Below are 27,340 nucleotides of genomic sequence, written 5' to 3' on the forward strand. Positions count from 1 at the left end.
TTCCTAGATGCCATAGAGTTGGATTCGTACTGGCCGTAGCCTTTCCAGACCAGCTTCTTTCACTTAGTAACACACATTTGAGGTTCCTTCGTGGCTTAAGAGCTCGTTTCTTCATCTTGCGGACTAATACCGCACCATCTGGGTGTGTTGTAGTCTGTCCATCCACAGGACCCCAGACCCTCCTTTCGCAGGGTAGGGGGGTGGGGGCCTACCCACCCTGAAGTCTTGACCACCAGCCTCTGGCTGATCCTCCCTCCCCGCCAAGCCTAAGGCCTGACACAGCCACTTTGCTGCCATGCAAATTCACTGAAAGCGCATCTAGCCTACGCCTGCCAAACACATTTCGGTTCCTCTTCCCCCCTTGACGACGTCCGAGATCACCAGCAAGAAGTTAATTGGGGTTGTACAGTCTGGCCCTGTGCCAGCACGTATAGCCGGCCTGTTTCTTCTCCTGTACACGTAACGTAGAGATCAGCCATCGGTTTTTGTGCAAGCGTTTTAAAAACTACTGAGGGATCAGCCACAGCGTGTGTGTTTCCTTTTAAAGCTGTGTACCCTGCGCGTGTTGTCGCCTCCTCTGTTCGGATCATCTGTTCTTTCTGCAAATACTCTGCGCGCACATCTGCCACATGCCAGCCACCGTTCTAGGCACTTGGCTGTGCCCAAATTGACACAGAGCCTACCCTCGCAGAGCGGTCATCCCAGCAATGAGGCGGCAGGCAGCGAAACAAACAGCAGGCCTCGTGTGCGAGCTGAGTGCCAGCCAGGACGGCAGGCATGCCCAAGGAAGAAGGGTTAAGGGGACAGGAGGTGAGAGGTGGTGCTGAGCTGGGCCCAGAAGGAGGTCAGGTGAGCCACACAGCATCTAGACGGAGGGCACGGCCAGCACAAAGCCTCGGAGGCTAGACTGAGCCTGGCGTGTTGGGGCCTGGAGGGCACAAGAAAGGGCCAGGGCAAGAGGCAGTGAGGACAGGGAGGTGATAGGGAAGTGACGAGCAGATCTTTTGGGACGCTGTGTGCTGCAGGGAGGGTTCGTGTGACGTGGGAGCTACGAAGGGCGTCCCATCGGTCGGTCTGGCTCCATCCCAGCTCTGGAACTTAGCGTCAGCGAAGCTCCCGGTGATCCCGCGGCCTCGTGGCGATAGTCCGTGGCCACGACAGGCACCCCAGGCCAAAGCAGCAGTGCCTGGCTCTGCGGTCCCAGGTAGAATGGAGCAGGCCGCTGGCGGTGTTAGAAGTTAAGTACGTAAACAAGAGGGCAGATGCAGCATTGGCCAAATCAAGCATTTACCCCTCACTGAACCGGGCAGGCAGGTAGATCTGCCCGTGCTCGGTGTGGACGCCAAGCCCCGAGGTCTCAGCGCAACACAGTGAAGAGGCAGGAGTGACGTCACGGTGCCATTTCCTTTTCTAGCTGAGGACCATCCCCGGCACCGGGGTGAGGTCCCGCGGCTGCCGTAACAAGTTACCGCAAACCCGGATGGCTTAAAACAACGGAAGCCTTTTTCTCACGGAAGTCTGAGTGCAAGGTGTCCAGCAGGGCCCGGCCCCTCTCAAGGCTCTGGGAGAGGGTCCTTCGTCACCTCTTCCAGCTTCCTGAGCCTGAGGCTCCGGCGTTCCTTGGCTTGTGGCCGCGTCACCCTAATCTCTGCCTCTGTTGTCACGTGGCCCTTCCCTTCTGATAGACACCAGTCGTTGGATTTGGGGCCCACCCGACTCCAGGATGACCTCACCCTAACTAATTACGTCAGCAAAGACCCCGTTTCCAAAGAAGGCTACGTCCACAGGGCTCAGCACACGGACGGGTTAGGAGACAGGCCCACCCACAGCAACCCCCTGTTGGACATAGAGCTGTCAGCCTCGCTGCCTTCTTCTCTGAGGGCCGCCCTTGTGCAGCAGTTGTCCTGGGAGCTCTTCCCCTGCAGTTGCCCCAAGGGATTCTGGCACATTCTTCGAGGGCCGTTAGTCACCCTCCTTGCCTGGTGTCTGCACCTCATGAGTCAGATGCCTCCGACCCCGCCCTGCTGCCTCCCTCCAGCCTCGGCGGCGTGAGCCAGCAAGGCCAAGTTTCCCCAGCGGTTAGGAGCTCCTGGAGGGCGGTGCCCACGCTGGCTTCCAAAACAGGCTTGAGCCAAGTCCACGTCACGACCATAAACGTGCTTCCTGGGGCGACCGTTTGGAAAGGGAGAAGATTGTTGTAGTGTAGAGCTGGGCTTTCTCGGCCAAAGCACCACCGGCGCCCAGGGCCAGGTCACTGCCCGGTGGGGTCATCCTGTGCGCTGCGGGCTGTCGAGCGGTGCTCCTGGCCTCCGCCCCCCAGATGCCACTGGCACCGTCTCCCCCCAGATGTGACAACCGAAAATGTCCCCAGACATTACTAAGTGTCCCATGGGGGCAGATTATCCCCCAGATGAGAACAACTGTCTCAGAGTCACAGCTCCGGATCCCACGAGACCAAGCTGTTTATTTCCAGCCCCGACCGTTGAGAAATTGTTCACAAGTTCCAGCCAGTCTGAGCAAAACGCCAAGAGTCACTTTCTAATAACAGGAATAATTGTTGTGCCTTCGGGTACACTTTCCATCTGTTGGGGTCCTTGACAACACTTCTGCCCATTTTAAAGATGAGGAAACAGGGTCCCGGAGGGGCATGCTGGTGTGCAAGTGTCCTGGGGCTGCCGTCACAAAGCGCCACCAACAGGGGTGTGGGGACGGGGTGGGGGGTGGGGGTGCGCTTAAAACAAGCAGGAATTAATTCTGTCACAGTCCCGGAGGTCAGAAGTCCATAATCAGGTTGTGGGCTTGGTGGGTTCCTCCTGCAGGCTCTGAAGGAGAATCTGTCCCTGGCCCTCTCCTGGCTCTGGTGGCCACCGACAGTCCTTTGGTGTTCCTTGGCTTGTGGTAGCACCTCTCCGTTCTCTGCCTCTGCCTTCACATGGCCTTCTTCCCTCTGTGTCGCTGTGTCTCTAATTTACTTCCTCGTATAAGGATGCTTGTCACTGGATTTAGGACCCACCCCAAACCCAGGATGATCTCACCTCAAGATCCTTGTTGTAATTACATCTGCAGAAACCCTATTTCCAAATAAGGTCTCCTTCACAGGCTCCAGGGATCAGGACTCAGGCATACCTTTCGAGGGGGCACAAGGCAACCCGCTACGGTCTGGGTTCCCCAGGCCACACCGCAGGCAGCCATGGCTGGACCGTGGTTGGAACCTGGCCTGAGTCTGAGCCTGAGTTCATGGTACGTCTCTGTCTTCACGAGAGATTTCCTCAGCCCCAGGGGCTGTAGAAGGCCAAAGATCGACACGTCCTGTGGCCTTTGGGACTTTTTCTCAGCTCCCTGAAAGGAGAAGTTGAGTTGTTTTGAGGTTTGGGTGTCGCCAGGCCGCTCCCCCCACTTGTGGGTTGCAGCCTCGCTATGCAATTCTGACCAGAAAACAGGAAGGGGGCACTGTGGAAAGCCGGTTCCAATCAGCTGATCCGCCCGCCCCTGCAGTTAACTGTTACTGTCACTTATTGTCACCATTTCACACGATGTCACTCGGCCGTGCTCTGCCCCCCTGCAGCCCGGCCCCCAAACTGCCTCTAGAAGCGTGACGTTTGTGCAGGACTGTTGTTTCGGCTCAGATGTACTGAAGGTAGGAAAAAAGAAAGAAACACCGAAGTTGCAGAAGGCAGGCTCACTAGGGCAGCGAGTGACCGGGGTCCTCCTTCCTGTGTGCCGGGGTCCATTGCCCACCCTGGGTGCCCTCGGAGAACCTGCCGACTCTAGACACGGGCAACTGAGGCGTCGGCCACTGGGCTGGCCACAAAGCACGCCCAGGCACGCTCCTCTCCCTGGGCCCACAGACCTCAGCATCAGGGCTGAGGCGGCTCTCTTCATCTGTCCTGAACTGTGACAGTTGCCACCAGCATTTGCTGATGCACACAGAGTTTTAATTTTGAAAGCAGAAATGAAACAAGGATGCTTGCTGGCCAGGCCATTTTCCCAAGCAGTCAAAGGCCGCTGCTTGCTGGGGTTCGGGACCTTCATGCAGCTACCGCGGCCTGGCCCATGCAGACACAGGATCCTGGCTGAGAGATGGTGACACCCTGAACCATCTGGCACACCTGTGGGAGGCCGGTGACCTGGTTTGGCGTGATGTGGGACCAAGGGGGTCCTGGAGCTCACTGCTGCCCCTCCCCCACTTCCGGGGGCGCTGAAGGAGCCAGTCCTGGGACTGGCATCTATGCCCACTTCGGTCCTGAGCCCCAGCCCCCTTTGGGGCCCACAAATCCAGTCTCCTGTGACTCGACAGCTCCCAGCCCCCCTCCACCCACCGGACTACTGGGTCTGTTCCTACTACCATCCATTAGCACCAGTTCAGTCCACCCAGGACTGCATGCCATCGTCCTCCCTACCCTTTGCTCTCAGGGACACCTGCCCAGACTATATCCTTCATTCCCACAATTGCACGGATGGGCCAGCCCAGTGGTGAGGGCACACAGGTGAAGCCACTCAGCCAGGGTGACCCCGATAGAAGGTTCCAGAAACAGGTGTATGCCTCTGCAGTTAGGGTTTCTTTTTTTTTTTTTTTTTTAAGTTTATTTATTTCGAGAGAGAGCGAGTGAGCAGGGAGGAACAGAGAGAGAGCAAGAGAATCCCAAGCAGGCTCCCCTCTGTCAGCGCAGAGCCGGATGTGGGGCTCAAACTCACAAACCGTGAGATCGTGACCTGAGCCAAAATCAAGAGTCAGACGCTTAACTGACTGAGCCACCCAGGCACCCCTGCAGTTAGGGTTTCTATTTAAGCTCTTTATTGAGACATAATTCACCCATTTCAAGTGTGCAATTCGGTACTATTCAGTACATTCACCGTGTTGAACAGCCACCACCTCTATCTAGTTCCAGAACATTTCCATCCCCCCAAAAAGATACACCATGAGCAGCCATTCCCCATCCCCTGCCCCGGCCCCTGGCAACCACCAGTCTGCTTTCTGTCTCTATGGATCTGCCTGCTCTGGACGTTTCCTATAAATGGAATCATACACCGTGTGGCCTTTTGTGTCTGGCTTCTTTGACTCGGCACGGTGTTTCTGAGGTTCACCCACCTTGTGGCGTGAGTCAGTGCTTCGTTCCTTTCTGTGGCCGAGCAGCACTTCCATCCTGCGGATGAGGCTGCACTGTGTTTCTCCCTCACCAGCTACCTCGGGGCTCCGTTCCTTTGTGCCGGCTGAGTCTGCAGTTGGGTTTCCTCCCCAGCCAGGCCAGCGTTACCCCATCAGTGACAGGAGGGTAGAGGGGAGGGGCGCACGTGAAGGCGATCGCACTGGAGACTCTCAGGGTTGACCGAGCCATGCCAACGGGAGGCAAGCAAAGCCTGGCCAGCAGCCTACTCTGGAAATGCAGGCTCCCCTGGGAGGGCAGGGTAGGACAGGTAGACACGCCTAGGTCGGCCTGTCTGTGTTTGTCATCTCTATGTGCCTGCTGCACCTGCTAAGAGGCTGGCAGTCAGAGAGAGGCTGGCGCTCAGGAACAGGGGCAGTGAACACATAGGGCAAGCTGCCCAAGGCCTCCGGAAGCAGACAAGAGCATTTATGCATGCTGTTGGGCTTCCGGAGCCAAGGTGTCAGGATGGGACAGGGTCAGAAGCGGCCGCACAGGGCTGCCTGGAGCTGGGTGCTGGTGTGGACTGCCATCCAGGGTATTTCATCCAGGGCAGACCTGAGCACAAGCAGCACAAAGACCTCTTGACCCCAGGGCTTGCCGGGCCTTAGGGTTTGTCCGGTTGCATGACCCAGCACGCAGCACAGGGAGAGAGGCCAAGAGCAGATGACCAGCTGGGGTGCCTCCTGGCCAGGCACTCATCCCTACCCTTTGTGTGTTAGCCACGGGGGGAGCTGGGCTTGCCAGGACGAATGAGGGTTTGAGAAAGGAGCAGGTGGCCAAGGCCAGGCCTCCAGGGACCCACTTCAGGGCATGGGCCTCAGCAGGAAGGAGCAGGTTAGGGAGGAAGGAGGAAGGTCGCTGGCGTTGCCCACCCACAAAGGAGAGCCAGAGCATTTGCAGCAAGAGAAGTGTTTGGGCCAGGAGTCTTTATCCGATGCCCATCCAGTTCCCAGATCTCAGGGCCCAAAAGCCTAGTTGTGTCTGCATTCCTTGAACGCAGGTGTTTCAGACAGTCCTAAGACCACTTGTTCTTTTGGTGTGTTGAGGGGAAGGTTGGCAGCTGGTAGGGGGTGGGGCTTGGGTGAGAGAGGGTCTCGGGCAGCAGCATAGAACACTCTGGAGGGAAGTATGCTGATCAGATAAGTCCAGGCCAAATCTGGGTACACAGGCCACCTTGGGCCTTGGGCTGGAGTCACCAGACGCGCCTGAGCTGGGGGTGAGCTGGAATGGGCGTGCAGCTTGGCCAGGGGGGAGGGGGGCAGACCAAGATCTCCCAGAAGTCATCCCCTACACCCCAGCCAGCAGTGAAGGCTCGAGCTATCCTGAGCCACCTTCAAGCCCGGGTGGCTAGATGCGAACATCAGAGTCACCCATCAACAGGGGGGAGAAAGGGAGAGCCAGGGGTGGGATCTTGGGAAAATGGGCATCGTAGGGAGATCCAGGGGTGCAAGAGTGAGGGAAGGTGTGGTGTGGTCTGGAGGCCAAGCTACTGGGAGCCCGTGGGGGAGGTGGGCCCGCCCTGGGCAACTCCACAGAGCGAGGAACCAAATCTCTGGCTGCTTCTGTCCCCAGTGTGGCCTCCCTCGGGATGTTTCGGGAAGTGGTTGGGGTGGCGGGGGCCCAGGTCAGTAGAGTGGCCTGAAGGTAAGGTAGGAGCTGAAGTCAGAACCCAGAGCAGGAGGGAGGCAAGGCAGGGCGGATCACACAGGGGACAAGAGGACAAATAAGGCACGTGGGGGGTCGGCTTCAGACCTCGCAGACAGAAACACGCAGAGACAAAGGCTGTGCCTCCACGCCACCGACCTGGGGCCAGATCACCCTCTGTTGGAAGGGCCATCCTACGCACTGCAGGATGTCGAGCAGCGGCCCGGGTCTCAGCCCGTCGCGTGCTGGTAGGAGTCCCTAAGGCAGTCAGGGTAACCCAAAATGCGTCCAGGCCTCACGAAGTGTCCCCCTGACAGGGCAGAATTGCCCCCGTGGAGAATAAGTGTTAGGTTGATTGCATGCGAAGAACACTGTCGGTGTCACAGACGTTTCATGCCTATGACATTTCATGCCCAAATGGCTGCAGATATTATTTTGGTAACATTATGTCGTTGTACTTCCACATCAACCCACCTATATTCAGCACCAACACCGAGGGCGGCTGGCAGGCAGGGAAGCAGTCTCCTGCTGGCTTTCTCAGTCGTCCCCGGCAAGAGGAGGCTGGTGCTGTTTCTTGCCCTGAGATCAGCCAGAGCCAAGCAAATGGGTCACTGCCCCCAACCCCCCCCCCCCCGCCCCTGCCCTACGCCCAGAAATCTCGTGGCTTTGTCGCCGCTCGAGCACTTGGGTTTGGCCTTCCAGGCAGACTCTGAGTGACATTTTAAAATGATATTTTAAGAGCTGCTTGTCGATACCGAAGAATGGAGCTGCCCAGTCTGAGGCCCCCCCCCCCCCCCCCCCCCCCCAGAGCTGAGAAGTCACCCGCTCCCTATGTGTTCCTGCAGAGGAACTTCTTGAAAGCACATGAGCAGTTTCCCGAGGCAGTTAGTACTGCTTCCAGAGCTCTGGAATTTTATCACCCCTCCACCCCTGTCCTCCTGGTGCGGCTTCCTGAACATAATGGCAGGTGTTGGCTGTGGTTTGGTTTATGTCTCTTTTAAGCGTCTCCCCGACAGGAAACCAGCCAGGGCCACCATGGTGGTTTTTGCTGCTGGGGAGCATGCGTGGTTATCTGCCCCGTTTTGGCAAAACTGTGACGCATTTTATTATTGCTTTTGGTTCTACTCCGTAGGTGCTTGTCTTTGCTCTTTTCGTCTAATGCTTCATTTTTTTTTTTATTAGTATCATTTTCCTTATTTGAAGTATAATTTCTTTTTGTATATACCGGGGATTGGCAAACTCCAGCCCACGAGTTAAATCCGCCAGAGCCGGTTTCTATAAATAAAGTTTTATTGGCACATAGCCACGCTCCCTCATTTACCTATAGTCTGTGGTAGCTTTCACGCTGCCTTTCACAAAGGCAGAGCAGAGCCTTTGCAACAGAGACACCGTATAGCCCACAAAACCAACACTGTTTATCACCTGGCCCTTTATAGGAGAGGTTTGCTGACCCCTCATACCTCTACGTTCACATGGAACATTCCGGAACTTTCCACAACTTTCTTCATGCCCTCTTCTCACCTTCTGCTCAGCTCCCCATACCCAAGTATAGGAAACCAGATTCTTACCCTCGTTGGTGAACTGGCATCACCAGCTCAAATCTTTCTGCATTTGTATCCATGCCAGGTATAAGCACGTGTTCATAAACATCTACCCGTGGGGGGGGGGGGGTCTGTGATACTGTGATTTATAGTAAGAAATATATATTTGGTTTTCCTCCTGTTCCTGGCACAGAACTGCTAGAACCTTAAGAATTTCCTAAGTGATAAGGATAATACGGTTGTGTTATGTTAATGAGGTGGCTTTTGGAAGGCATCTAAGGATGGGGGCTGGTTACCAACAGAGCCAGCTGTGTGATTAAAGGGTTGGAACTTCAGCCCTGTGCCCCTGACCTTTGGGGAGGGGAGAGGAGCTGGAAGTTGAAATCAAAACCGGCTTGGGTGACTCAGTTGGTTAAGTGTCCAACTCTTGATTTGGGGCTCGGGTCATGATCTTGTGGTTCATGGGATCAAGCCCCACGTTGGGCTCTGCTCTGACAGCACCAGAGCCTGCTTGGGATTCTCTCTTTCCCTCTCTGCCCCTTCCCCTCCTGCGCAGACACACTCTCTTTCTGTCCCTCTCAAAATAAACATTAAAAAAAAAAAAAAGAACAGTCACCAACGGCCAGTGATTTAATCAGAAGCCCCCATAAAAACCCAAAAGGAGGGAGTTCAGAGAGCTTCTGGATTGGTGAACACATGGATGTGCTGGGGGTTGGGGGGTGGCACACCCAGAGGGCATGGGAGCTCCGCGCCCCTTCGCACACACCCTGCCCTGTACGTCTCCTCCATCTGGCCATTCCTGAGTTACATCGTTTTACAAGAAACTGGAAATGGAGTGAGTAAACTGGTTTCCCAAGTTCCGTGAATCACTCTTGCAAACTAATTAGACCCAAAGAGGGATTCGTAGGAACTTCTGACTGATAACCAGTTGGTTAGAAGCATGGATAACAACCTGGCTTTCAGTTGGCATCCGAAGGGGGGCAGGATGCAGCCTTTATGGGACTGAGCCCTTAACCCGTGAGATGTGACGCTATCTCAGGGTCAGCGGCATCAGAATTGAGTTGAATTGTAGGAGGCCCAGCAGGCGTTGGAGGCTAGGTTGGCGTGGGGCGGGGGAGACGACGCACACGTCGGAGTTGGAGGCAGAACTGTAGAGTCTCAGAGCGGTTTGGGGGGGCCGGGAAAGGAAGGCTGGGATGCAGATGTCCCGTAAAGCCCAGCAGGGCCGGCTCCACCCTAGCGCTCTGCTCAGGCTTCTTGCTGTCCTCCTCACCTGCTCTGGGTCCCACGGGCCACTGGGTGTGTTTTTACAGCCAGCGCATCTGAGCTCTGGCTGAGGGTGCCGGGGGCTGTGTGGGTCCTCCTCCCAGCCTTGTACCCTCACGGAGGGCCCTTGGAGGGTCTCCAGCCACACCCCAGGCCCTGAGACCTCCTGCACCCTGCCTGCAAGGCCACACCACCTGCCAGGGTCATAGTGGGAGGAGGATGCTGAGTGAGACCCCAGTGTCACCTGGACCCTCCCCCATAACCCCTGGATCCCCCGGTTTCGAGGAAGGTGCTAGAGCTTGACAAGGCCAGGTTGGAAGTGTGTACCCAGCTGAGGCATCCCTGGAGGAAGCTAGCATCCGAGATGTCAGATGTGTGCCCACACAGACACACTGGAGCTCACAGCTGGAGCAGGGGTGAGGGGTGGGGGTGACTCAGCCAGAGAGAGGAGCATGAGGACTAGACTCTCGTGGCCCGGCGGGGGGGAGGTGGGACTCAGCCCAGCTGCAGAGTGATAAGAGGATGTCAGCAGAGGACCGGGTGTCCTATGGCAGTGGGTTTTGGGGGGGGAAACGCTGCGGAAGGGGTGGCCATCCAGATGCCGGGGCTCGCTGTTGCTCTCTGTCCTCCGTGGGCCCTGCAGACCCACGAGGCTGCCTTTCTGGTCTCTGCATAGAAAAAGTGCAGATCCCTGACCCTTTGCAACCATCTAAGGGTATTTTAGACAAAAGGGGAACTTATATATTTTTGGGAACGCCGCATCTAAGAGAAAAGTGAAAATTATGGGTTGTATTTTAAGCACCCAGAAAGGCCTCTTTGGGATTTACGGAAAAAGTTGATTAAAAGGCAAAGCGTCGCTGGGGCCCGGGACACCCCTGCCACAGCCACCGCCCTTTCGGAAGGTTCTGAATACTTGGCTGTACCAGGACTGGACGGGGCGGGGGAGTGTCGGGCCATCTATCAGCTACATCTGCCTTGCTGTCTGGGGCGGGAGCACAGCTGGGCAATGCAGCCACATGGCCTGGCAGCCAATTTGTTTCCTCGCGATTACCCAGGATGGAGGGACTCCAGTGTCCCATCCCCAGCATCTCTGGGAAGCTGCCCTCTGAAATTCCCCCCGTGTCGGTCAGCCACCCGCTGGCCACAGCCAACTTCCAAGGCCAAGCCCTGCAAGGCTCCACTTACCTGAGGCCCCTTGAGCCTGAGGCTCGCGGTCACCTGCCCAGCTACTGACCAGCCCTGTGACCCCAGCATGGGGTTGCTGGCCAGTTCCTTTTAGGTGGAGGGGAGAATAGCACACCACGTGGCAGCAACAGACACAGGCCTGTAGCCTTTCCTGGCTAAATGGATCTCTGGGACCCGGGGATCCCCAGGGTAGCTGATTTTTTAATGGAGTTTAAGGCTTGGTCCTCATCTGGCGCGATCCTGCCCCAAGGGCGTGTGTGGTAACACTGCAAACCGGCATCTAGAGGGTCGAAGCCAGGGATGCTGCTGTTCAAGGTCCTACAGCGTGCAGGACAGCCCCCGACAGCCCCCACCACACACACACACACACACACACAAATGATCTGGCCCCAAATGCAGTGCCAAGGCCGAGGAATCTGCTGTAGTTGAGGGGCCTCTAGGATATGCAGTTAAAAATCCAGCCTGGGGCTCTGGAGCTACCACCTGGACAAAGGTACTCATTGGAGGTATGAATGTGGGGGAGATTGTGAGAGAGAGAAGATGACAAGGACATGCGGCCCCTGAGGGAACACCTTTCGTTCTACCGAAGTGCCCGGACCAGTTCCTGCCCTTCAGCCTGTGACCGCACCCCGTTCCACCATAATTTACCACCCGTAGGACTTCAGGGCCCAGAGCCAGCCCCTGCCAGGAGGCCAGGAAGACGGGAGCTGCCACGTGCTGTGTGACCTGCGGCAAGTGTGCATCTCTGCTCTGCCTGCTGATCTCTGACCCCAGGGCCTTTGCATGCACTACATCCTCAGTCTAGAAGGCTCTTGCCCCCAGTAATCTAGCTGAGTCCCACCCCAAGGCCTTCTGGGAAAGCCAGAGGTCCAGAAAGTCACATGATCAGCAGAGTCATGCCAGCAGAGCTCCCGCCACCCCACATCCTGAGGCCATTTGGTGTTCCAGGGCTGTTTGTTTCTTTTTTAATTATTATTATTATTATTATTATTGTTGTTGTTTAGAAAATATATTTTTTTAAATATTTAATTTTTGAGAGAGAGCATGAGCGGCGGAAGGGCAGAAAGAGAGGGAGACACAGAGTCGGAAGCAGGTTCCAGGCTCTGAGCTGTCAGGGCAGAGCACGACGCGGGGCTCGAACTCACAGGCCACGAGATCATAACCTGAGCCGAAGTCGGACGCTGAACCAACTGAGCCAGCCAGGCGCCCCAAGGGCTGTTTGTTTCTAATAGCAAGCTAGTCCAGTTTGATGGCCCCAGCTCTGAAAGAGCAGGGATTAAGTGTGTGCTGAGATGAGGTCACCGTAACACCAAGGTGAGGAGGATGCCTCGTGGGGAGACTCCTTGGAGAGGGTCACGAGAGCAACAAAGGTGAATGAAAGAAGCCACGTTACAAAAGGCCACATATTCTGTGATCCCATCTATATGTGTCCAGAACAGACAAGTCCATAGGGACAGAAAGTAGTGATCGGCTAATCTGGGGAGGGGGGCAGGGAGTGACTGCTCGTGGGGGTGGGGGGTCCTTCTTTTGGGGTGATGAAATGTTCTGGAACTAGCTAGAGGTGACAGTTGCACAACATGGTGAACATACCACATGCCCCTGAATTACACATTAAAAATCGTTAAAATGGTGACTTTTATGTCATAGGGACTTCACAATTGAAACAGAAATGCAGAGTGGGGCTCTACACATCTGGAACTCCCCATGGGGACCTGCCACGTCCCCTCCCTGATTCCCTCCCATAGATCTTGCACCTTGCTGCCATCAGTAGCCAGACCAGGGAGGGTGATAATGAGTACAAGTCCCAGATGAAATTTACAGACACCGTTTCTTAGCAGACAGGAGCCCAGACATCCTAGAGGTCGTTCTACTGGCTCTGACCTCTTTGGTGGCTTCGGGCACGCCGGAGTGTCTCCATGTCCCTGAGCCCCATCCCTCAAGAAGAGGCCACAGGACGCTTAGAAGGAATTTCTCAAGGGAGGCAAATGTCTCAAAAATGTGTTGTCCAGCCCACTTTTCCATCCATGGAAGCCCACTTTGAACACCCATTATGCCAATTGCTGAAACTCCAGGGGCCGAGTGATGGTAAAATTGGCCAGAGTGGGTCAGCAGTGGTCACTCCAGGGTACATATCCTGGATGAAGCTGCTGCCCTTGTAGAGAGGCTTGGACCACAATTCTGCAAGCTGATTCCGTCAAAGGCCCCGTAGTCAACATTTCCAGATTTTAGGACCATGCAGTCTCTATCAGTTATGGAACATTGCCCTCAAAGAGCAAAAGCAGACACAGATAATACATACATGAATGGGTGGGGCCACGTGCCCATAGAGCTATTTATAAAAAACAGGTGGTGCATCTGGAGAGAAGCATCAGACAGACTCACACTGAGGGGTCGCCTGCAAAATACCCAACCAGTCCTCCTCGAAACTGGTCAGATCTCAAAAACAAGGAAGGTCTGAGAAACTTTGTACGGAGACATCAAGGAGACAGGATGACTGAATGTGATAGGGAATCCTGGAACAGAAAAGGGACATAAGGGAAAAACTGAGGACATCTGAATAGAGCATGAACTTAATCACTAATAACTTAATCAATATTGGTTTGTTAATTGTGACAAATGCAGGGTTAACAGGGAAGCTGTGAGTTACTCGGGAATTTTGCTGGAATATCCTTCTATATTGCTTTTCATAAATCCGAAACTATTCTACAATTAAAAGTTCATATTTTGGTAAGAAGTCATTCAGCCAGGGGCGCCTGGGTGGCTCGGTCGGTTAAACATCCGACTCTTGATTTCCGCTCAGGTCATGATCTCGTGGTTTCATGAGTTCGAGCCCCGCATCGGGCTCTGTGCTGACGGTACAGCACCTGCCTGGGATTCTCTCTCTCTCTCTCCCTCTCTCTGCCCCTACCCTGCGCATGCTCTCTCTGTCTCTGTCAAAATAAACTTTAAATTAAAAAAAAAAATTCATTCAGCCAGATTTGGCCTGTGGGACATAGTTTGCAGACCCTGGGCTTAGATAAGTTCCCACCACCTCAATGAAATGTTCAAAGTAAACCTCAGATAGGTAAGATCCTGGCACAGAGAATTTGGACCGCACGCACCTCCACCCTCTCCCGCTTCCCCGTTTCTGTCGGGCAGAGCCATCACCAGTGGTCTTCTTGGGTCCTTTCCTCCATCACCCATATGCTCGCTGCCTCCATATCCTTGTCTCTTCCTCTGAGATATTTTCTGCTACGGCCGGGACCCTGGCCACAGTAGCCCCGCTGCTGTGTGCAGGTGACAGTGTCGGACAACCAGGGCGACGTCCCGAGCAGCGGCTTCTGGTCCAGGCCTGTCTGGGCACACAGCACAGCCCCCTGCCAGGGGTGTTTCCCAGACGAGCCCTCGCTTCTCAGAGCTGTGAGGGTCCAAAGCCAGGAGGCGGTTCTCAACAAGGATTCTTCCTCCTGTGCCTGTTCGGGCATCATCACAAGGGCGTCCCTCACCCCTCCACCTTACCGTGCCTGGCAGAACAAGGTTGTCGAGTGGGACAGGGGCTGGACCTGCCTGGGGTCGGGGTGCAGGTGGGGAGTGGCCAATCCTGGCAAAGCCCTGTAGTATGAAAGCTGCCCTTCTCTCAGGGCTAAACGTCAGGAAAGCAGTCTGATTAAACCAAGTGCATTGAACACCCAAGTATTTTGCTCCATTCTGCCCTTGACTCTTGAGACCTCTACTCCAGACGTCCAGGAAAGAGGGGAGTGTAAGTAGACATTCTCTTGCTTTATTTCTCCCCCGAGATACGTCATTTTCATAATAAATCCTAAAGCCATAGTTCTTATCCTACCGTGAATCAGAAGAACCCTCTCAGGCTCTGGCTTAAGAATTTAGATTCCTTGGCCTTTCCAGAAATTCTGCAGGTTTGGGATGGGGCCCAAGACTCTTATCTCTACCAAGCTCCCACAGCTCATACTTGGGGTCTCAACTTTTTCTTTCTTTCCGTCTCCCCAACCCACCAGAGTGGCACAGTAGTGGTGACTCATTGGCAATTCTAACTCCCCCCTCCTATAAGCAGGGGAGCCCCAAGATAACAGGTTCACCCACCCCAGGGATGGGGGATGGAGTCAAAGGCAGCCCCTTCTCCAGGGATGTGGAGAGAGTCCGTAGTGCCTCCACAAGGGTGGAGGGATGCTCCGGAGACCCCCCAGCCCACCCGTGGGAGCTCACCTTCCCTCACGCGTGCAAATGCTTGGTTTTGCTGCATAAAAAGTACCAAAAGCCCTCACTGTTCTCACGATTGCCACCCGAGTGCATGCTGTTTGGGAATTGGGTAGGGAAGTCGTATTCCTCCCAAGATGAAACCTTCCATAATGAACTGCCCACTTACAGAACAAGTCCTCTACTCACGCTCTCCTGTCAGCGTGCTCTCTCCTGGGTACGTCCCGCTACACAAACGCCATGCAAATCAGTTGCAAGGTGAGGTTGAAAAGGTTCAGGATTCCAGGACGTCCTCACGTGATCCGGATTTTGCTCCGACTTCAGTCACTCATGAGTGACTTCGGTCACCTCCATGAGCAGCAGGTGGGGAAGGGAGCTAATGATGGCAGTCTGAGCTTCAGGAGGAAACGAGTCTGTCGTGCTGTTAAATGTGACCGGGTGCAATCTGCCTACTAAAGGGAGAGGATTTTCAGCTTGGCTCACCAAGCCGAGTTCGACTGTGTGGTTTGTGAAGAAGACACGCCTAAATCAAAGTGGTTCAGGGTGCTATGAATGAAAAAAACAGGCCCAGATGTAGCAGGCAGATAGAAACCGGAGCGAAGAGAGCTGCGGTCCATGGACACGGAGAAGGCAGAGCTCGGGGCTCTGAAGGTTACATGTGACGACATTCATCATAATGCCAAAAGCCTCAGTTTACACTTAAGGTATAATAGTTGCCAATGTCTGCACCAGACAATACAGATGCTGTCATTACAAAGTGGAAATTATAGAAGATACCAGGAGAAACAGATATGAACACATAGCAAGAGGCCGGTTGAGTGGACAGCAAATCACAGGCATGTAATATGCCCAAACCATGTATTGAGACAGATCTGTGGCCATATCACAAATCCTTGACTGTGATATGAGAATAAATCTTAAGTACTTATGGAGCATTCACAAAACTCATTCCTATATCAGGCCACGGAGAAAGCATCTAGAACTTCCAAAAGTAGGAACACTACAAGCAGTACCTTTAACAATGGAATAAAACTAGAAATTAATTAAAAAAATTTTTTAATGTTTATTTTTGAGAGACAGAGCGCGAGTGGGGCAGGGACAGAGAGAGAGGGAGACACAGCAGGCTCCAGGCCCTGAGCTGTCAGCACAGAGTTGGATGTGGGGCTCAAACCCACAAACTGTGAGATCATGACCTGAGCCCAAGTTGGACACTTAACCGACTGAGCTACACAAGCACCCCCAGAAATTAATTTTTTAAAGGCCCTTCCACATGGAGATATTTTTGAAAAATAAATCATAAGTCTCTGTTAACTCCTAGATGAAGGGGGATCTATAAATCAAAATTACAGATTTTCTAAAAATCAATGACCAAAACTATGTATTATCAGAATCCACAAGACCCTTTAAAGCAGTACCAAGAGGACAATTCATAGCCATAAGCACTTTACATTCATAAATATGAACAAATGAAAGTGACTTAATTTCCCAGCTCTAAAACCTGAGAAAAAGGACCAAGTAAACCCCCAAGAGAATGATTTGGCTGTCACAACAGATAAGATGAGCCTGTGGGGATCTTGATGAATTCCTCAAATATTTTTGGTGCAATAGGAACCAAGCAAGTCCTCTCCCTATCAAAGCTTGATCTGTTCTTTAGTCTTTCTGTGATCTAGCACGTGGTTTCATTATAACCTAAACAAAAATGTAGTGAAATATGAGATACGATAACTTGTTTCATACTTGGTTTTCTCCTCCCCCTCGTCCTGTTCTTCCTCCTCCTTGTTCCGGTCCCCCAGGACCTTGGTTTGGTCCCCCTAGGAGCCCTTGCTGGTTTTCAGTGTTTCTGGCCAGGTCTGTGGCTGATCGTTGGTGCCAGCCCAGATAAGAGTGACAGAGCCTGTGAGAAACTGGGGACACGGAGGTAGGGTGAGAGTCACATCCCGTCATCCCTCGGGTCTCTGCAAATGCCTGCTGTCCATTTGTCCATCCATCCAGCAGCTGGCTGTTGATGAGAGCTGTTGGTTGCCCCAAGCCCCATGGGCAACAGGAAGGGAACAGAATCCAGGCAGAGGCAGGGTTTCAGCAGGGCCCTGGAAAGCCTCCACTTCCTGCCCCATACCTGCAGGCCCCGTGAGTCAGCTGTGCCTCCTGGGCAGGCTGGCAGTGACGAGGAGGCTCCTGTCTCCCACCCCACAGCCCCCTCCTCCCACCAGCATTACCACCCTCCCCCCATCGTCATCCTTGTCCTCCCCTGGCATCTTCCCTCCCGAGAACTGGCCACCCCCTCCACTGCTCCCCACATGGCAGTTCTGTGGGAATCGCTTTAGTTGTACTTCTTACTTCTGTACTTCCTGGGACCTTGCGGGCCTGTCCGGCCCTCCGTGCTTTAAGGTCCTGTTTCTCTGTGTCCTTGCTGTGCCCGGGGAGACCAGTCCATCCAGACGATGCTCACCCACCCTGTGTCTGAGCATCCATGTACCTGAGGGCCCCCAGAACAGTGGCCGGCACGCTTGTCTCATGAAGGACCCCCGGGTCACTTTCAGCTCTGCCGCCGTAGTCCGAGAACGGGCACAGACCGTATGTTAACAGACACGGGACATGGCTGTGCGCTAGACAGAACTTTATTCATGGACACCGGAAGGTGAATTTCGTATCGTTTTCACATGTTCTTAAATGTTCTTTTTTATTTTTTTTAACAAGTGTTTATTTTTTTTTTAATGTTTATTTATTTTTGAGACAGAGAGAGACAGAGCATGAACGGGGGAGGGGCAGAGAGAGAGGGAGACACAGAACCGGAAGCAGGCTCCAGGCTCTGAGCCATCAGCCCAGAGCCCGACGCGGGGCTCGAACTCACGGACCGCGAGATCGTGACCTGAGCCGAAGTCCGACGCTTAACCGACTGAGCCACCCAGGCGCCCTTTTTAACAAGTGTTTAAAATCATGAAAACCATTCTTAGCACGCAGACTGTACAGAAACAGGCTATAAGTTGCCAACTTGAGGAGAGGTCCGTGCCCACGGCCGCCCTACCCTGCCGGGCATCAGGAGGGGGTCCTCTGCACAGCCACGTTCCAGTCGTGTACAGAGCCTCTGTCACTGCCTCGGCCTGCAGTGGCAGAATTGAGTCGCTTTGACAAAGCCCCAATCTTTAGTACGTGGCCCCTCACAGAACAAGTTTGCCTGCCCGTGGTTTGCACAGTCTCACTTCATCTTTAAACACGCTGGGAAGCCAGAGGTTCTCTCCCTCATTTTATTGGAGAGGAATCTGAAACCCAAGAGCTTTGAACTAATTTGCCCCTCCCCCCCGGTTGGCACCTGCTAATGATAGCCTTGGGCCTGCAGCCCTCCCCCAAAGCCACCAGGACCCACTGGAATCCCCTGCAGACAGAGCTGTTTTCCTGGGCTTTCTGCCAGCAATAGCCCTCCACCCCACGCAGGGTTATTTTCTGAGCATTTCCACACCGGAAAGCCCCAGGTTCAAGTGGACGCCACCGGGCCATTTGCTCAGCAGACCTGGCAGAGCAGTCCCCCACCAGGGTCCTCCGTCCATGGACCACCTGGGCAGAGACACTACCTGTGGCGCTTCTGTGCTCCGTCGAGCCCACGGGACACCTCCAGGTGCCTCGTGCCATGTATGACTGTTGTCTGTGTCCCCAGACGGGCACAACCCGTCAGCAGGTGCAGGCCAAGCGCTGTTTCACATAGAAAGTATGCCTGAAACATCTAGCAAAAGAAGTCTGGTCCCACCATGCCAGCACCAGCTTCCAGTTGATCTCGGTGTCGCGTTCTCCGCCCCCACCAACGACTCGATCAAGACGGCTCCCGCAGGCCAGCAAGCGAGGGACAGTCTCTTTCAACCCCATCTTTGGGTTTCATTGTTGCCTAAGATACGCTGATGTTCTTTTACCAACTTCAGCCTCTGCCTGCAACCCCAGCCACTCCTCCGTCCCCACGCCCAGTCTTGGCTTGGACACGAGAGATCCGGAAGCCCTGTGTGGCTCGTGGTCTGAGGCAGGGACGGAGGCTTCACCCGGAGGTGGCATTGCAGAGGGAGGGGCAGCAGGAAGGCCACAAAAGGCGGTGGGCAGCCCACCCTGCTTGGGCGGATCGGGGGGCTCCTAGAAATGGTGACCCCCGATCCACAGACGTGCAGGCATCCCCTTCAGACCCCCATCACGGAGGGTGCTCTCTGAAGCTAGAACAGTTCCAGGCACACAGCAGCCAGTCAACAAATTGTCAAGTGGATGGATGGGTGAACGAATGAGTGAATGAGAGCTTATGTGCCAAAGCCTCACAAACACTTGGGAAGTGAGGTCCCTGTGGCTAGAAGATCAGGAGAACAGAGAAGGCCAACCCCGCAACTAAGACAAAGCCATCAGAGTAAGCTAGAACTTTCCGCTGAGAAAGAATGGCCACAAGTAAATCTGGGAGCAGCAGAGTTATCTTGGGTTGGGCCACCTCAGCCTGGCTGGAAGGACAGCCACCCCGGGCAGGGATCCTGGGGGACTTCTCAACAGGGGAAATCCCTCCTTGGGGCTCACCTGTCCATACGGGAGGTGGGCAAGTGCGTTTGCCTTCGTGAGCTCATCGCATGGGGCTTTCAGGTTTTGAAATCTGAAAGTAAAACGGTGTTTGCCTGATACGGTCCATCGAGACTTGTTTGGTTTTTGTGCGGGATGCACAAGAGACCAGGGTTGTAAGCTCAGAAGGGGCTCGGGAATCCACCTGCCTGCTCACCAGGCCCAGGGGGAGCGGCCTCAGCTGGAACAGGCAGGCACCAACAATAGGTCTGAAGAGGGAGCCCAGGCTATGGGGACCGAGGGGGCCAACGCATGGGGCATGGCCTGGGAACAAGGACACTGGGTTCCAACCCAGGGTCACGTCCACCGCCTGCCTGCTCTCAGACTTCGGGGAGGTCGGCAGGCCTCTCTGTGCCTCGGTTTCCTCTTCTGAAATGGGGGTTGGCACAGGTGTCTCTTAGAGCAGAAGAAAGAGCCAGAAGCTCCAATCGCGCCTGGTGTGGGACTGGACTCCCCACGGGTCGTTCTGTGATCCTATCACCATCCTTCCTAAAATGTTTACCACGCGTCTCAGCCAGGAGCAGAGGCATCCTGTTTCAATAGGAAAGGCATCTTCTAAAATTTCTGCCTAAGTGAGAGGCTCTGCCTCGATATCTCCAAATTAAGAAACCTTTTTGAATTTCCCAAAAGAGGAACCTCAAAGATCAGGACAGTTGGAAGACAATCAGATGGCCTCCAGCTCTTGGCATCCTTGGCGGGGGGGGGGGGGGGGGGGGGGGGGGGGGGGGGATCGGTGTCCTGGTGGGCACACCGTGCCCCCCCCCCCAGGCCCAGGTGTCATCTGCCCCATTAGAGGGAGGGCGGGGGTGCTGCTCCTTTGTTAGTGTGACCTAAAAACCGTGCCTGGAGAATTTTAAATTACAGAGTCGTCTCTTAATGGGTTTCTTCTTCTATCAGGATTCCTTCCATTTTTTTTTTTCTTCCCAAAGTGTGCAACTTGTATTAGAGATGTGTACTTTTATGTTATATAAGGAGGGGGGTGGAAAATGTGTCCAGGAAAGGAGAGGCCTGTTCTCCCATAGCATTTTGCCAGCGCTGTGGGTTTTCTGGCCTGGTGGGAAGGCAGCATTAGTATGTGGCCTCCGCAGCCCCCATGCCAGATCACATCGCATCATTGCTGGCACCCTGATCCAGCTTCCTCCCCACCCCCCATCCACCCCGGGCCCCACATGACCACCATGCACACCGTCCTCCCTTGTGCCGTCTTGCGCTCTAAGCCCGTGCGTGCACCGGTCCGGCCCCCAGAGCAGCTACATAATAGTTCCCCTGGCCGCGCGCGCCAGGCCGGCATTTCCTCCTCCTCGGACGTATAATAGCGGCAACCGGATATTTTTAGACTGGCTTTGAAAAGTCGCAGTGTTCTGAGACCGCATACCAGACACATGAGGTCACTGCCCACCCCCCCCCCACCCCCACACCAAAGCCTGGGCTGCACGGGGCTGGTGGGCCCTCACATCCCGAAGACTTTCCCTCTTGCGGTCCCCAGGACGCCAGCCCTGTTTCCTTAGAAATCCCACAGAGACTTGTCCCGAGTTCAAAAGGGGGACGGCTGTGGGCTCTTGGGCTGTGCGTGCACGTTGTTGGTGAGCTTCTGTAGCGGGGCCCCGACTACAGGGGCCGCAGCACAGAAAGAGGCCTGGTCCCCGGGGGAAGGAGCCCACACGGGCTCGGGCATCGCTTCCCCATCTGCTCGTAGTTAGGCAGGAGGGCTTGCTCACCGAGTTTATTTTCGTTTGGCGCAGGGGGAGGGCCCTGGCCCGTCCTCTGCTCCGATGCCACCCCGCAGGGTCTCCTAAGGGATGAAGGGAGGCAGCGGACCCACTGCCCGCTGATTCCCAGAGCAGAACTTGCGGAGTCTACGGGCTTTATTCCAAACAAACAAACAAACAAACAAACAAAACACGATCCCAAGGCCGAACTCAGGGGGAGCAAGGGATTCAACCTAGAAAGACAGTTTGCTTCCTCACAGGACTCCACAGGCCTGCAGTGCACGTGGGGACCCTCAGGACGGGATGAAGGGCCCGCAGAGCCCTCGACCACCCAGCCTTGCAGACCCGTCGTACCTCCCTCTGTATATAGCAGGGCTACCTGACAGTTCAGCCAGCTCTGGGGACATTTTTGGTTGTCGCCGAAGCTGCTGGCCTCTGGCAGGTGGAGGCCAAGGACGCTGCTCAGGACCCAACAGCACACGGACGGTCCCACCGCTGAGAAGGATCCAGCCCCGAGGATCAGCAGTGCCGAGGCTGGGGACCCTGCGCTGGGTTCCACAGACACTTGGGAGAGCAGGCAGTCCCAGACCTGGCCCCAGGCTATTGTCACCCAGCCACTGGGCCGGCAGCTCAGTCACACGTCAGGACCTGGTCGTTCCCACTGGCTGAAGAGCCCGTGTGTTTAACTCAGCTCTTCGAAGGCTTTCAAAACCCGGCCAATGGACACGTCCTAAGGAAGCATTTGTGAAGACGAGAAGGGGCCCCTGTGGCCGCTGACTTGGGAAAGTGCCTCCTCAGACTGGGTTCTGCCTCCATGAGGCTGTGGGGGGCCCCCCCCAACCCCAAAAGTGCCCAGCCGCCACCCCTGCGCCGAGCAGAGCCCCCATTTCCATCACTGGGCCAGGTTGCCTCCCTGGGGCACCTCCTTCATCGTTCCTCTCCTGCTGGGTGACTTGGCCTCAGGTCTTTCAGCAGGGCCCATTCTTGGGGTCTGGAGCCCCTGGGGCAGTGGGGCAGGAAGTTGCTTGTCCTGTGATCCCCATCTGCCAGGCACCTGACAGCCCGGTGCCGCTGTCCTGGTTCTGGGCTCTGCTGATTGGAGCCATTCTCAAAGGAAGTGTCCCGGCAGACGCTTCTTCGTGGGGCCTTCACATCGCGACACCAGAAGCTCTGATCGGGGATCTGCTACATCCATTTCTCTGCAGAATGAAGCCTTTAAGAAAATCCTGCTTGCTCTCCGTGTGGGCACGTCTCCCGGTCCCTGAGTCCCCTGCAAGCCTCTCCATCTCTCCCTGCCCTGCCTTCATCCCCCTGGCCCACCAGACCCTCACACACCTACACTCAGCCCCCAAACCCCTGCAGACCTTGACAGTGGCCTTGCCACTTCCTTCCCGCTGCCCTCACGCCTTCCCAGCCTTCCATACAGCTCAGCCTTCTCAAACTGGAACATTGTTTTGACCTGACACCCTCCTTGTGGCCACCAGGCTTCCCTTTCTGTGTGTGAGTGGGGCATCACCCCACCCCATGTCACCCCTTCTTTGGCGCCTGGAGACACAAGGGCTTGGACAGCTGAGCGCCAGTCTCCATGACCAGTTCTGCCTTTCTCTCCTCATCTGCCCAGCCCCGTGGCCCCCACCTCTGCCAGTGTCTTTCTCCCTGAAAACAGGGAACATCCCCCCCCAGCACCTTCTTCTTCCCTGCCCTGTGTTCCCCCAAGGTTTTATCATATGTTCCCCCTGCCTGTTCACCCCTTAGGGCTGTTGGATACCTCATGGAAAGGGGAGCACCCCAAAAACCTGGGCAGGGTGTGTGCTTTGTCTTAATCTGGGTGGTGGACCCTTAGGAGGCTCCAGGGGGACCCCACTGAGTCACAGACTCCATGCCCTATTCATACTTTCCTCTATGTATTGGAAATAAAGCCCTGATTTGTGCCACAATGAGAATGAACCCCAAAAGCATCATGCGGAGTGAGGGACACCAGACAAAAAAGCCACATAATGTATGTATGCCCCCACCTAGGTGAAACGTCCCGAACAGGCAATTCCATAGAGGCAGAAAGCAGATTGATGGCTGCCGGGGGCTGGAGGAGGCAGGAGGGGGGGCGGGGGTGGGAAGTGAGTTCTAATCGGGATGGGGTCTTCTTTTGGGGTGATGGAAATATTCTGGAATGAGACAGAGGTGACAGTTACACAACACTGGGAACGTCCTAAATGCCACTGAATTGTTTGTTTTAAAACGGTTAAGTTTGTGTTATGCCAGTTTTACTCCAGTCAAAAAGCTCGCCAGGGCGCATGGGTGGCTTAGTCGGTTAAGTGACCGACTCTCGATTTTGGCTGACGGTTCATGAGTTCGAGCCCCAAGTCGGTCTCTGCGCTGACAGTGCGGAGCCTGCTCGGGGTTGCGTCTCTCTCCCCCTCCCCCTCCAGTGTGCCTGCCTGCTCCCTCTCTCTCTCTCAAAAGAAATAAACTTTGAAAAAATTTGCCGTGAACTGGCTTGCCATCCCACCGAATTACAGAACCCCCTCCAGGACGGGACGAGTCTCCACATCTGCTTCCTCCTACCCAGCCTCATATTCTTCTGGAGCCCAGTGCCCATCTCAGCCCAGGGCCCAGCAACCTCCTTTCAGAAAGGGCCAAATAGTAAATATTTTCAGCTCTGCAGGCCCGCAGGTCTCTCTCATGGCTACTCTGCTGTTAACGGTATAGAAGCAGCCGTGAAAGATCCATAAATGAGCGGGCCTGGCTATCCACCAATAAAACTTCATTTACAGACACGAAAACGTGAATAGGATTTTCATGTGTCAGGAAATAATATTCTTCTTGGGTTTTTTTTTTTTTTTTTAATGATTTACGAATGTAAAAACCACTCTTGGCTCACAGGCAGTACAAAAATAAGCAGCAAACTGGATTTAGCCCACGGGCCAGAGTTCACCGTATGAACAATTGTAACTGAAAAAGGATGCTGCTGATTGGCCTTTTTCACGTCCGAGACTTAACACTTGGACCCCCCTCACCAACCCAAACCCAGAGATAAAGCATTAAGTATGGTGCAGCCCACCTGGGCCTCACACCTTCGGGGTCTCCAGTTCTCGGGCCGCCGGGTGACTTCAGCCAGATGAGCGTCCATGGCGCCCAGGGGGACCTCCGAGGCTCCAGGCTGAGGCGCGTGTAGACATGTCATCCTTGTGATCTGAAAACCTGCTTCCGTTTTCCTCACAGGCTTTTGGGAATGCCAAAACAGCCCACAACAACAATTCCAGTCGATTTGGGAAATTCATCCAAGTCAACTACCTGGAGAGTGGCATCGTGAGAGGGTGAGTTGGTAGGCATCTAGCTGTGTACCACCAGCCTTGGTCTGGGGTCCTGGGGCATCCCTGTAAGGAAGAGCCAGCCTGGGAGCTCAGTGTTGACATTACGGCCGTGCAGACACATCACGTGTGGATCGTACGGAGACGCAAATGTGATTTTTTTTTTTTCCGAAGTCATTGATGTGAAGATCTGAACTGTGGGTCAAAGTGGGAGGTGTAGGTGCAGGAGGGGCGGGACCTCTGTCCCCCGGTCATGGAGCATGGGCCCCGGTGCCCAAGAAGCAAGTACGATGACCTGAAGGTGCTAGTCTGCCAAGAACTGGCAAGGACACGCCAAGCTATGTCTTGGTCTTGATGAGGTTTTGAATTTGGTGGCTCTGGAGATACCACAGGCAAAGCTGATGCGGACCGTGGAGTTTGCCAAAGGTGTGCCCCTTTAGCCAGGAGAAGACGTAAAAGACGTAATGCTGGGTAGCGAGTTGAAGCGGTTGTCCAGGGAAGTACTCAAGGGTGGGTAGATGGCTAGACGGGAGGGAGGGAGGAAGGGGAGATAGATTCATGGATTGATCCATGGGTGTGTGGGTAGATGGATAGATGGATAGATTCTTGGGTATGTGGGTGAATGGATAGATGCATAGATTCATGGGTGGGTGGATGGATTCATTGGATGGGTGATGGATGGATGGATGGATGGATGGATGGATGGATGGATGCTTGGATGGATGGATGGATGGATGCTTGGATGGATGGATGGATGGATGGATGGATGGATGGATGGATGGATGCTTGGATGGATGGATGGATGGATGGATGCTTGGATGGATGCTTGGATGGATGCTTGGATGGATGGATCGATGGATGGATGGATGGATGCTTGGATGGATGGATGGATGGATGGATGGATGGATGGATGGATGGATGCTTGGATGGATAGATGGATGGATGGATGGATGGATGGATGGATGGATGAATGGATGCTTGGATGGATAGATTCATGGATTGGGGAGGTGGGGAGGTGGATAGGCTCATTGCTAGATGGATAAATTCATAGGTGGCTGAGTTCATAGGTTGATGGATTCATGGATGGATGGATGGATCAGGTAGATGGGTGAGTGGGTGGGTGGTAACTGGGCTGTGAAGTTGATTGCCTGGTGGAAGTTAAAACAGACCAGCATTTTGTGCCGAAAATGTGAGTTCTGGAGGCATGGTTACCTCAGCTATATGTGTAACGTTGAAATCGTGCTCATTTACACTCTGTGTAGCAGTTATGCTTATGAAAATATCTGGCAGTTGTGTGCAGCAAATTAACGTGATAAGGAATTATCTGTTTTGTCATAGTATTTAAGCCATGTCATTTAAGAATTCTATTCTGAAGGATTTCTTGTTTAAAAAGTATATATTCTGGGGGCGCCTGGGGAGCTCATGTCACAATCTCAGAGTTCATGGGTTTGCGCCCTGCGTCCGGTTCTGTGCTGATAGCTCGGAGCCTGGAGCCTGCTTCAGATTCTGTGTCTCCCTCTCTCTCTCTGCCCCACCCCTGCTCACACTCTGTCTCTCTGTGTCTCAAAAATGAATAAATGTTAAAAAAAAATTTTTTTTAAGTATATATTCTGAAAAAAAAAGCATTCTGGGTAGTTGCAGTTGGTTAAAACATAATTGTGATTGAATACTACACAGTGTTTTGGGTATTTTTTACTATGCAAAGGTCTTATGGGCCAATAAAACTCTTTTTTTTTTTTAATTTTATTTTTGAGAGAGAAAGAGAGAGAGCAAGCAAGGGCAGGGCAGAGAGAGGGGGACGGACAGAGGATCCGAAGTGAGCTCTGCACTGACAGAGAGCCCAATGTGGGACTTGAACTCACGAACCATGAGATCATGACCTGAGCCGAAGTTGGATGCTTAACCCACTGAGCCACACAGGTGCCCTAGCCAATAAAACTCTCTCAAAGTAAAAAAAAAAAAAAAAAAAAAAAAAAAAAAAAGGCATCTTGGCATAATCCAAGGTTATTCAAAGGGATCCTCCCTGCTTCCACATTCTTTTTTTTAAGTTTTTTTTAATGTTTATTTTTGAGACAGAGACAGAGCATGAGCGGGGGAGGGGCAGAGAGAGAGGGAGACACAGAATCCGAAGCAGGCTCCAGGCTCTGAGCCGTCAGCACGGAGCCTGACGCGGGGCTCAAACTCGTCAACCTCAAGATCATGCCCTGAGCCAAAGTCGGATGCTCAACCGACTGAGCCCCCCAGGCGCCCCTCTGCTTCCACATACGGATGTGAGGGTCTGCAGTGGCGGCAGATTTACACCCGTTCCAGGTGATGCTCTGAGCAGCGGGGTGAGAAGCCCCAAATGTTCGATGTGGGGAGAGCTAAGCAGCAGGACTAGAGGCCTAGAGAAGGCTCCGGCATTTCGGGAATGGAGAAGTCCTCAAGTGGCAGGGCCCGGGGATAGGGTCCAAATTATATAGGTTCTTCTGTCCCTCTAACCTGACTGATGATCGTTTCAAATGCCAGTTCGTATTCAAGACACAAGCAGGAATGTTGTTTTCCCGAGTCCTTCAGCCTCTGGCTTTTTCCCACTGGCTTTTTCCCACTGGCTCCAGGGGGCGGTGGTATGCGTGAGGGACCCCCCAGTAATGACACTTCTCTTGTGGCTCCTCAGCCCCCCATCAGAGACCATCCAGTGGTCCCCCCACCCAGCACTGCTGGGCCCCTCCATGGGCACCGCCACCCACCCACGTTGCAGGGCAACTGACCAGCCAGAGATGCCCAGAATT

General features: G+C 54.2%; 1 protein-coding gene across 8 annotated transcripts in view; it reads left to right on the forward strand.

Annotated features, from left to right (window-relative positions):
• Nucleotides 1-27,340, forward strand: part of MYO9B (myosin IXB) — a 91,749-nt gene that overhangs the window by 22,853 nt on the left and 41,556 nt on the right. For all 8 annotated transcript variants that reach the window (XM_043586921.1, XM_043586917.1, XM_043586920.1 and 5 more), the window contains exon 3: nt 24,481-24,575. In XM_043586921.1, coding sequence (XP_043442856.1) covers nt 24,481-24,575 — 95 coding nt within the window. The remainder of the gene's footprint in view (nt 1-24,480; nt 24,576-27,340) is intronic.

Source organism: Prionailurus bengalensis, chromosome A2 (assembly GCF_016509475.1).
Source record: "Prionailurus bengalensis isolate Pbe53 chromosome A2, Fcat_Pben_1.1_paternal_pri, whole genome shotgun sequence".
NCBI classification, from domain to species: domain Eukaryota; kingdom Metazoa; phylum Chordata; class Mammalia; order Carnivora; family Felidae; genus Prionailurus; species Prionailurus bengalensis.